The 12002-nt window shown below is 42.8% G+C and overlaps 1 protein-coding gene and 1 pseudogene across 1 annotated transcript in view; both read right to left on the bottom strand.

Moving 5' to 3' along the window:
• Nucleotides 1–726: 726 nt before the first annotated feature.
• The window catches only part of LOC138801258 (cytochrome P450 2W1-like), a 45177-nt gene continuing 33901 nt past the window's right edge, over nucleotides 727–12002 (bottom strand). Inside the window, exons 11-17 of the mRNA XM_069983870.1 lie at nucleotides 11407–11556; nucleotides 6598–6755; nucleotides 5894–6067; nucleotides 2477–2618; nucleotides 2106–2290; nucleotides 1441–1582; nucleotides 727–1309 (exon numbers count right to left, since the gene is read on the bottom strand). Coding sequence (XP_069839971.1) covers nucleotides 1122–1309; nucleotides 1441–1582; nucleotides 2106–2290; nucleotides 2477–2618; nucleotides 5894–6067; nucleotides 6598–6755; nucleotides 11407–11556 — 1139 coding nt within the window. The 3' untranslated portion in view covers nucleotides 727–1121. The remainder of the gene's footprint in view (nucleotides 1310–1440; nucleotides 1583–2105; nucleotides 2291–2476; nucleotides 2619–5893; nucleotides 6068–6597; nucleotides 6756–11406; nucleotides 11557–12002) is intronic.
• Nucleotides 5720–5822, bottom strand: LOC138802254 (U2 spliceosomal RNA; annotated as a pseudogene).

Raw genomic sequence — 12002 nt, 5'->3', positions numbered from 1 at the left:
TTTTTTTTAATTTCCAGATGGACCTGTGGGATTTGCAATCATTATTAATAGTAAAATGATCCCATTAAGAAAATAGGGAATTTCAGTTAAGGAGTGAACCAATTGATACAGGCTGATATAGACTGGACATTTAAAGGAGAAGTCCGGCCATTTTTATTTTTGGGCGGCTGGCAGGGGGAAACTTACTACAGAAAGCTAACTCTCCACGGGCCAGCACCACTCCACTATACTGGCTCCGGGACCCCCGCTGGAAGTAGTTTTCCTCAGAGTCCTGATGATCTCACAACAAGTGGGAAAATGCCTTCCTGGCTGATGGATTGCCCGCTCAGCCAATCAGTGACTGCAGCGCTGTCCCCCCAGTCACTGATTGGCTGAGCATGCAGTCAATCAACCGGGTTGTGACGTCAGCTGGGAGAAGATTGCGGAGCCGATCCGATCCTGGAGAAGCTCGGGGAGAGGTGAGTTAAGCTTGTTTTTTATGTTCCCCCCTGCCCCCTTTATTTTATTTTTTTAAGCCCCCTTGCTGGACTTCTCCTTTTAACATATCTATATTTGAAAACTTTGTTCCCTCTTTGTAACACTGTATGAAATGAATAGATAAAGGCAAGTGTACTCGACTTGCTGTAAGAAAACTTTTTGGTATTATTACATTTTCCGTTTCCGTTTTATTAATTGAGTGTATTGCATCACAAAATGAACCCTACAAATAAAGCACATGAAACACAGTTTCTTTTAGTGATGTTTTATTTATTATGTGATTATGTAAACTAAAAATGGAGTTTGCTTATGGCAAAGCATAGCGTCTATGTTGTGTTTATGGCTCCTGTAGGCGGCTATGAGCCCATACCCTATCTCCATGCACCTAATCTCATATAGAGGCATACAGTGCTTATCTTTATTACCTGCTGGCATATCCTCCCCCCTGAGTCATTGCTTCTATCAGGACTATGCAGCCACATTTTCTTCTCTTCTTGTAGTTATAGATCTAAAGAACAAGGGGCATGAACTGTCTGAACCCACGGGGTTATGTGTCATACGGTTTAGCAGGGGTCCTATAATTCGGGCCCCCACCAGATAATATATTCTCTCCAGGGATACAGTGCACTCCTCCTATAGACGGATTATTTCACCACAGCACAGCACTCCAGGTGAAGCTGCGGCCTTAGTGTGAAACATTGGACGGCATCAAGATCTAAGTCACACTCCGTCATACCATGTGGAGGGGTTAATGTGAACTTTTGAAGTAATCCTGTAATAAATATGAACAGTTCCATCTTCACAAGACTCTCCCCCACACAAAGTCTGCGCCCTATAGAGAAACACAAATATGTAAGAGAGGACTCATGATACAGCTGTAGGTATTGGGCAAAACCGTTCATTTTAGAGGGTTACTGTCTCCGGTTTATACTCTGCACATGCCACACTTTGACAGGGAGTTACCTGTGGAGAAGGGCATAAAAGCTTCGTTCTTTACAAATCTCCCATCTTTGTCTAAGAAGTGGTTGGGATTAAACTGAAATGGAGTTTCCCAGTGACGTTTGTCATACAGCACGGATGTAAGCAGCGGGATCACGGTTGTTCCCTAGAAATAGAATAAAAGAATAATCCACTTATTTTATGTTCCTCAGTTTAATTTACTGTATCCTTTATAAAAAGAGAAGCTAGGTCACAGCGCTATCTTGCTTCGTTTTATTGGAGATGATTGTCTTTTATGGTCTGTATATTGTTTTATTATGGTCTGGTTATGGTCCAGTGATCCGGGGTTTTTACGTGTAATTGACGTGTGCAATAGGTGTCTTACCTTGTCTTACAAAATTGACAGCCTGTCCTCCAAATAGGCCATCGATTTTAGATAAGCAATATTTTGACTGCTTGCACCCCCACCCATCAGCTGTTTGAAAGGATCCCAGTAACCTTTTCAAGGTCTGCGTATGCTCCTCCATGCACTCCATGCAGTGGTGCAAGGTACTAGAGCTTTGGACCATTCAGTTTCTTGAGGCTTGCACTGCCAGAGTATGCAGTGCCGTAAAGTTAAGCAGACGTTCCTCATGCTGCATTGCAGTGAGTTTGCAGTGAGCCATTCTTTGTTATAAGTATTGACTCACCTTGGGAATATGGTATCCTCTGAAGTTGGTGTCTGTAGCTGTGGCATGTGCAAGATGTGGGATGACATTGGCAAATCTCTGAATTTCATGTACCACAGCATGGGCATAGGGCATAGCATTTCTGTCCTCATACCTTGGGAGACGTCCAGATCCAAGAACCAAATTGATTTCTTTTTGAACTTTTTCTGTAAGTATATAAAACACAGATTACTGTGGTGGCTTATCTCCCTGAGAACGATAGGGTTGCTAAAACCCAACGTGCCCGACCATTCTCTCCTTTGACATCTGCCACCAGGGAAGAGCTGGGATATCTATTTTTATATTAAATTATAAAGTTGGTTTTGTTGTTTTTTTCAGGAAATAAAACTCACTCTGTACTTCAGGATATTTGGCTAGTAGCAGAATCCCCCAATGTAATGTTGTAGAGGTGGTCTCTGTACCGGCCATAACCAGGTCTAGTACTGTAGCCAGCATGTTATCATCATGAAAAAAAGAATCTTTATTTGTCCGTTCCTGGATCAAAAGAAAGTACAATAAGGTTGAAATTATTGATGGCTATTTTTCGAAAAATTTGTAGCCTCTTTTTCATTGATCAGGCTCATTTTTCTCTCCTCTTATCTTGATGAGGCCGACTATCATCTCACTGAAGGATCAGGTTACAGCGTAAAGTAGAGATCTTAGTGAGAGGGTATGTGAGAACATGAGTTTGCCGAGGACAGTAACAGAGAGATGCACTAGCTCTAGTAGGTGCTGGATTCACAGCTTATACTATTTAGTACTGCTTTTTTATGTCCTATGCTGGTGCTGCTTCTATGAGTATGTTATAGAGGTATAGTGGGCAGGATCCTCTCTTCTGTGTGTGTGCAGACACATCATAGCAGCTAGTCTCCACCTGTGAGCTCCCTAGACTTTTTCCTCAGCAGCAAGTTAGTACTAACTTGCTGCTGAGGAAAAAGTCTAGGGAGACTTTGAAAGGCGTCCAGCTTGATTTACACCTATATGACAAATTTTTGACTAATCTTTTCCTTTTGCCGTACAAGTGGACTTACCGCCAAAAATACCCAGAGGTCCGGCGGCCAACAAAGCACAATACGCATGCGCAGGTTTTTCTCAATTATAAAAGGAGCTTCTACTCATTGCCCTGAGCGCCTGAAGTACTGACAGCAACCAGAAACATCACTCACCGACAGCAGCTTATACCAGGATACTCCATCGGCCTGACACCGCAAGGAGATTCCAAAGTCGCCAGACGGGTGAGCGGTGCATACAGCACCACTAACTTACCACATCCAGTAAGATTTGATTGAACAATCGGGCCGAGCTACATTAAACAACTGTCTTAATTTTCCTCTAAGAAGCCGGCTATTATCCGATTAATGACTTTTTGCTGCACATTGCGAAGTTTACAACATCAAAAGACGCTCTCACCAACGGGCTCTATGTACTTTATATATATCACCTGCGCAGATTTATAACAATCCACTTTTACGGCCAAATTAAATATGCATAATTTTTATATATATTTTTATATATTTTTACATTTTTTATTTTCCAATACCTCGTAAGGCTGATCACCCCAAGGTTTATTGACTCTATAACCATTTATCCTACCCTTTTATGATTTTATACCTTTTTTTCTTGAAGTTTTTTCTGTCTATTTGCAACATACAAACTGCTTTCTCAATTTTTCTATGATGTATTAGTTTATCATGTATTTATTATAGACGATGATTTATATAGTAAATAAAGCTATATGTTTTATACCATTTTACACCTATACAGTCTTCCTTGAGGACCTGTCACCCTTCTTTTCCAATAGTTATTTTTCCCTCCTAGGGTATAGGAGAATCACAGGTTCACCTCATTAGACTTTCTATCAGTTGATCTCACACATAACCTTTCTTATTCCGCTATTATATAAGACTATTGGGAAAGGCTGGCTACTAAATGAGACTATGGGGAGGGCTGGCTACTATATATTAGACTATGGGGAGGGCTGACTACTATATATTAGACTATGGGGGAGGGATGGCTACTATATGAGACTATTGGGGAGGGCTGGCTACTATATAAGACTATGGGGAAGGGCTGGCTACTATATAAGACTATGGAGGAGGGCTGGCTACTATATAAGACTATTGGGGAGGGCTGGCTACTATATGAGACTATGTGGAGGGGCTGGCTACTATAGGAGAGTATGGGGAGGGCTGGCTTCTATATAAGACTATTGGGGAGGCTGGCTACTATGTAAGACTATTGGGGAGGGCTGGCTACTATGTGGAACTATTGGGGAGGGCTGGCTACTATATGAGACTATGGGGAAGGGCTGGCTACTATAGGAGACTATGGGGGAGGGGAGGGCTGGCTACTATATAAGACTATTGGAGAGGGCTGGCTACTACATAAGAGACTATTGGGGAGGGCTGGCTACTATATAAGAGACTATTGGGGAGGACTGGCTACTATATAAGACTATTGGGGAGGGCTGGCTACTATATAAGACTATTGGGGAGGGCTGGCTACTATATAAGACTATCGGCAAGGGCTGGCTACTATATAAGACTATTGGGGAGGGCTGGCTACTATATAAGACTATTAGGGAGGGCTGGCTACTATATAAGACTATTGGGGAGGGCTGGCTACTACATAAGAGACTATTGGGGAGGGCTGGCTACTATATAAGACTATTGGGGAGGGCTGGCTACTATATAAGAGACTATTGGGGAGGACTGGCTACTATATAAGACTATTAGGGAGGGCTGGCTACTATATAAGACTATTGGGGAGGGCTGGCTACTATATAAGACTATTGGGGAGGGCTGGCTACTATATGAGACTATCGGCAAGGGCTGGCTACTATATAAGACTATTGGGGAGGGCTGGCTACTATATAAGACTATTAGGGAGGGCTGGCTACTATATAAGACTATTGGGGAAGGCTGGCTACTATATAAGAGACTATTGGGGAGGGCTGGCTATTATATGGGGCACTGGGAAGCTGGCTACTATTTGGGCACTATTGGGAGGGCTAGCTAATATGTTGGGCAATTTTGGTTGGGTTGGCTACTACATGGGTTGTGGTTTAATTATATCATAGCAATTTATCATGTCATTCATCATAGTGCACAGTGCTTGGAGACGCACAAACACTGACAGTGCCAGGACCGCTGCATTCGCGCTTCAATAATTATCAAGGTTGGCCCGCGACTTTGTCCTATTTTTTAATTTTGGCCCACTGTGTATTTGAGTTTGACACCCATGCTGTAGATGGTATATACTGGGTTACTCTTTGGTAAGCTTCCTGTTAACTCCATGATATGCATGTGTTATGTGGGTATATATAGATGTACTCTCACTTTTTATGAGGGCACTACCCAACAGGTGCTTTTTATATGGTTATTGTCTGCCTGGCATAATTATAGAGATATGCCATGGGGGAGATTTATCAAACATGGTGTAAAGTGAAACTGCCTCAGTTGCCCCTAGCAACCAATCAGATTCCACTTTTCATTCCTCACAGACTCTTTGGAAAATGAAAGGTGGAATCTGATTGGTTGCTAGGGGCAACTGAGCCAGTTTCACTTTACACCATGTTTGATAAATCTCCCCCGTTTTTTTTGTGCACTGAACCTGGTCCCCAGATAGGGAACGTGTCTGATATCAAACTGATAAGAACAGATACTACACTTGATCTTAGCCAAAAGGCCGAGAAGCGATGATAGTGTCTGTTTCGGCAGATCTTTGAGAAGACGCTATAGACCACCTCACAGACTAGATATTGTAATGACCTCTTCTTGCTTGCAAACCAAAGCTTCGATGAATGAGCTCAGGCAGTTGACATCCATTTTCTTCCTTTTGGCCTGCATGTCACGTTTTATCATTTTGTTAATCTGATCAAGCTTCTCCAGTACGATCCTGGGAGTCTTCAGAAATATTGAAAGCATTGGGTACATGTTATAGAACTGAAAAAGAAAGTAATTTCCTGGTTAAGCACAGACTGGCAGAAATATGTTTTATGTAAACCAAAGCAAAAGAAACTGTGTAAATAAGGCTGGGTTCACAGTGCGTTTTTGAAATCCGTCTTTTTCATCCATTTTTTTGGAAATACGGATGCATTTGTGTGCATCCGTTTTGATCCGTTTTTCCATTGACCTCCATTATAAAAAAAAAAACGGATCAAAACGGATCAGTTTTTTTTTGACGGACACAAAAACGTTGCTGACGTTGTTTTTTTTTGTCTGTTAAAAAAAACGGATCCGTTAAACGTATGCTAAAAACGCAGTGTGAACCCAGCCTAACATAACAATGTATAAAGTGGTTGTGGTTTGACGAACATATAGTTGGGTGTCACAGTGTCCGATTTGGTTGGCAGCTTTTGTAATAAGGGTGGAGGTGAGGCCTAGCCAATACATCCTGTTCCAAAGAGCTAGCTCTAGTATTGTTCTTATATGGAAGATGATTTGCATTTAAAATAAAACAAAAAATCACATACCTGTATAGAGAGAGAGCCAAGCAAAATAAAAGTATGATGGATCAGATCCAGCAGCTGCATGTACATAGGATCCTTGTAGTCAAACCTGTTGCCAAACAACATGGCGAGGGTAATATTTGTGGGGCCACAGGTAAATTCTCTCAGTTTAAATGGCTGACCTGCAAGAGACAGTACATGGAATGTTTTCACTTTCATCTTATTTTTAGCCCATTTCAGTCCATTTATGTTTTCACCATGGATCATAGGGGCTGCTTTCCCTGTGCAGCTACCACTAAATCTGCATACAGCTTTATAAAACTTTCAATTAGCTTAAAGGGTTACTCCGGAGAAAAAGACTGTTTTCAAATGTGGCACCAAAAAGTTAAACAGATTCGCAAATTTTAAAATCTCTGTCTTCCAGTACTTATCAGCTGCTGTATGTCCTGCAGGAAGTGGTGTATTCTTTCCAGTCTGTCACTGTGCTCTCTGCTGCCATCTCTGTCTGTGTCAGGAACTGTCCAGAGCAGGAGAGATTTTCTGTGGGCATTTGCTCCTGCTCTGGAAGTTCCTGACATGGACAGAGGTGGCAGCAGGGGGCACTGTGTCAGACTGGTGTTAGGGTAAGACTTATGGTACTTTTACACGGAGCAATAATTCGGCCGATCGCAAGATTAACGATTCCGAATGAACGATGTGTTTTTCATAACGATCAGCACTTAGACGGAACGATATATTGTACGGAAAAATTGTTTTGCGATCGTTTAAGCCTATCTCACACATAGCTTAAATTTGTGAGACTGTTTACATCCTGCGAATTTTTTGCAAACGACCAACGATGATTTGAGAACTTTCTCACTCGTTGCTTGATCGTTCGCTGTGTTTACACGGAACGATTATCGCTCAAATGCGATCGTTATTGTGCAAATTCGAACGATAATCGTTCCGTCTAAAACCACCATTATAATAAAGTCTCCAGATATACCTGGGTGCTGTCTAATTGGTAGGGCAGCTGCAGCCTGCTGTGAGTTTCCAACAAAAACATGAGACCAAGCCAGTATTCAAGCTGATTAGGAAGAGGAAGACACCTCCTACATAAGAAGTCATGGTGTTATGGTCCTTTTACACCTAACAATAATTCGCCCGATCGCACGATTAACGATTTTGAATGAACTATGTTTTTTTTATAACGATCAGCGTTTACACGGAATGATACATCGTACGGAAAAATCGTTATGCGATCGTTTTGCGATTGTTTAAGCTTATCTCACACATAGGTGAAATCGTTGAAAGACTGTTTACACTGAACGATCTGCGAATTTTTTTGCGAACGACCAACGATAATTTGAGAACATGTTGAAAGATCAAAATGAACCATTTCTCGCTCGTCGTTTGATCGTTCGCTGCGTTTGCACGTTCGAATTCGATCGTTATCGTGCAAAAACGAACAATAAATCGTTCCGTGTAAAAGGACCATTAGTCTCCAACTGCCCTAGCTGTTATCAATTGGCGAAGGTGCATAGCCTTTCCCCTGCAGCTGCTCGCAAAGCGTTACACAAAGCAAGTATAAATTTTAAGAATATAACACAAATAAAATAGACTCTCAACTCCACGCTGGAAAGAATACACCACTTCCTGCAGGACATACAGCAGCTAATAAGTACTGGAAGGCTTGAGATTTTTTTTTTTTTTTTTAAAGAGATGTAAATCTGTATAACACTCTGGTGCCAGTTGAGATTAAAAAAAATGTTTCCCTTACGTCCCATTGGCATCACAACATATGGGATAAATTCGCCCCTGCGAGCCCCTGGGACGAAGGAATATTTAATGAAAAAATAACAATTAAATTTTAATCCCCTCCTCCATGAGGTATAAATAGGCTCCACCTCCCCCTAGACCTCAGTCTTTTTTTACTTCGTTGCTGTTAGCCCTAGGGGACTTTGTCCCTCCTCCGTTAACCTGTTGCATTCAGGTTTTCTCTCCAGGTAATGATTGCTGGGATGCCGCTGGAGCCGGTGTCCAGGTAGTATCCTGATATTTGCTTCTGCAGGTCTTAGCTTTTAAGTTTTTCTTACCTAGTGCGTCTTGGAACGCACTCTGCGTGTCACCCGAGCCGCTGGCTTTTCTTCCAGTCGCGTTCGACTGTGGAACGCATCAGCACTGCGTGCATCTCAGCACTGCGGCATCAGCATCATGTCACTTCCGGGGGCCGGCAGCGGCGTGCGCTCTCTGCACGCCGGATTAGCTGTGTGTCCAAGGCAGAAGGTAAGCTGTTGCTACCTCTAGGTCTGGCTGTCTTCCTCTGGAAGGATTTTCTGTGGCTCATTTGGATCTAATAGAAAACATCTGAGTGCAAAGTGCTGTGATCTCTCTTCTATATACTTAAAAGTAAGTGTTGCTGCCACCTAGTGTCTCTTTCCGATATCACTCTAGCCAGGCTAGTGGTTTATATGTATTGTAATACATTGATTATTTGCAGATGTCTGAAATGGAGACCAGTCCTGCTGCTGGTAAAAGACCTTCTAAGGAAGCACTTCATGTGCCGAGTGTGAGACTCCACTACCTGACGGCTATGGATACCGTAGGAGGATCATTTTTTCCAGATAAGATTCATCCACACTAGATCCACACTAGATAACCATCACGACAGATGCTTCAGGAACAGGTTGGGGAGCTCATCTGACAGTCATCACGACTGCAGGATCTTGGAGTCAACAGGAATCCGCTCTGCCCTCCAACGTGAGGGAGCTCAGAGCGATTTACCTAGCTCTTCTTCATTTTTCTCCTCCTTTTTTACAGAGAGCAGTCAGAATCCGGATGAACGACAGGACCTGTGTGGCGTACCTAAACAGGGAGGTACCAGATCCCCTTCTCTCCTCAGGGAAGTAGAGAAGATTTTTCTGTTGGGCAGAAACCAGAATAACCAGACTCTCTGCGATTCATATCAGGGGTGTCGACAATATATTGGCAGATTGACTGAGTTGAGGCCTGACATTACCGGGGGAATGGTCTCTCTCAAGGAGAGTGTTCATTCAGTTAACCCAGAGGTGGGGGCTTCCTCAGAGAGACCTCATGGCATCAGCAAGCAATGCCAAACTGAGGAATTTCTGTTCCCTTTACAGGGCAGACAATCCCACAGTAGTGGACTCAATGACAATACCATGGACATACCAGCTGGCGTATATCTTTCCTCCCATAGCCATGATTCCCAGAGTTTCACGAAGATCAGTCTAGATCAGTCGTCAGTAATAATAATAACTCCCTTCTGGCCGAAGGGGTCATGGTTCACCCTGCCCATGAATATGAGCAGAGGGGAATTTTGGAGGTTACCTCTGCATCCGGATCTAATATTCCAGGGTCAACATCTGTGCAGGAATCTTTCCAGCCTTAGCTTGACAGCTTGGAGACTGAGAGGACCGTATTAGACTCTAGTTTTTCTGAGAAGGTATAGTATACTCTTTTTCACGCTCGAAGTAGCACTACAAATAAATCTTATGCACGTATTTGGAAGATTTTTCAAGATTGGTGTGCAAGCAGGAGTATTGATGGACTTAAACCTTCTACTCCACAGTCATTGGAGTTTTTACAGGAAGGCTTCTATAAAGGATTAAAACCTAGTTCCATCAAGGTGCAGATAGCAGCCCTCTCTGCACACCTAAACTCACGTTTCTTTCAGATCTTGGAGGTAAAGAATTTTGTTAAGGCTAGACTAGGCCTAACCTGGTAAAGCAGGTAGACCCATGGGACTTATCCTTTGTGTTGAGACGCATGTGTCTTCCTCCCTTTAAGCCTTGGGAGGAAATAGACTTCAAGTTAACACTGAAAGTTTCTCTTTTACTAGCCATTACCTCTGCTAAGAGAGTTGGAGAACTTCAAGCCCTTGACTCCGCACCTCCATACGTGATTTTTTTCCCAAGACAAGGTTATCCTTGGGTTCCTTCCAGGATTCCTGCCTATGGTGGCTTCATTTGCCAACATCAACCAGCCAATAGTATTGCCTGTATTTTCTCCTACTGGATCATCTAAAGAAGACTTGGATCTTTCTTTATTGGACGTATCCAGAGCTATCAAGATCTATCTACATAGAGTAGGTGATTTTCGTAAAGACGAGAATTTCTTTATCCCTTTCGCAGGAAAGAACAAGGGGAGGAAGGCTTCAAAACCTTCAATATTCAGATGGATCTGTGACTCCATTGCCTTATGTTACTCCTCTGCTGATCTGGATCCACCAGAATTTACCAGGGCTCACTCTACTAGAGCTGTGGCCTCCACTTGGGCAGAGCGTGCCGCTGTGCCACTTGAGGACATATGCCAGGCAGCTACCTGGTCGTCTTTGACTACCTTTGTGAGATATTTCAGGCTGGATACTTCTTTCTTGTCAAGAACAACCTTTGCAAGATCTGTTCTTAATGCGGACGTAATAAATAACCCGCCCATTGGGGATAATGCTTGCTAATTCCCCATATGTTGTGATGCCAATGGGACGTAAGGGAAGCTAAAATTATTATGTTAATTTGTTTTCCCTAAGACCCATTGGCATCACAAGACTCCCTCCCTGTGTTTTATGTTTCTTTATAATTTAGTCTGAGGTCTAGGGGGAGGTGGAGCCTATTTATACCTCATGGAGGAGGGGATTAAAATTTAATAGTTAATTTTCATTAAATATTCCTTTGTCCCAGGGGCTCGCAGGGGCGAATTTACCCCATATGTTGTGATGCCAATGGGTCTTAGGGAAAACAAATTAACATAATAATTTTAGCTTGTATTAGTGGATAAAATATGCAATGAACGTGTAACAAACAGTGTGAATGTTGTCATATAGATGGATCTTACCAGCAAAAGACTCAATCTTGTCTGATAGAAACTGCAGTTCCTCTATGATTTTCTCTTCTATGTGCTTCTTGCCCATGCCCAGGTTCCTCAGACTGGATGCTGTAAAGCGTCTTGTTGTTCTCCATATTTCCCCAGATGAAAAAAACACACCTAAAAAAAAAAGCAACAAATTCTGTAAGCTGGAACTGTCTTTTGTACAATGATACATGTATATGTCTATGAATATGTCAGGATCAGGATCAGGAAATCAACGGCGGGCGTGGCTTGGCGCCGGAGGAAGATGGCCGCTTGAACTCAGAGCTCCTGCTCAGCTACTCATTTTAAAGCGACTGGGACCGTTCCTGCCTACAAAATTCGGCCGGAAAGACTCTCCTAAAGCTCAGGATGTCTTCTGGAGCACGCAAGAAGACCAGGAAATCCTCCAGGATCTCTAAACTGCCAGATTTCTTTGTAGCTGGTGTGTCGGGAGATTCACAAGATGGCGCCCGCTCCACATGGAGGCTCAGCAGGAAACAAGGTAAAGCTCCTTCAGAGATCCTCTCTCCTGTACAAATAGAGCAGCCACAGACGGGCAGAAGAAGTAGTTCTGTTCCTCC

This window comes from Dendropsophus ebraccatus, chromosome 9, assembly GCF_027789765.1.
Source record: "Dendropsophus ebraccatus isolate aDenEbr1 chromosome 9, aDenEbr1.pat, whole genome shotgun sequence".
Lineage (NCBI taxonomy): Eukaryota > Metazoa > Chordata > Amphibia > Anura > Hylidae > Dendropsophus > Dendropsophus ebraccatus.
Note: the sequence above shows the minus strand (reverse complement) of the source record. Positions and strands in the feature narration are given on the sequence as shown.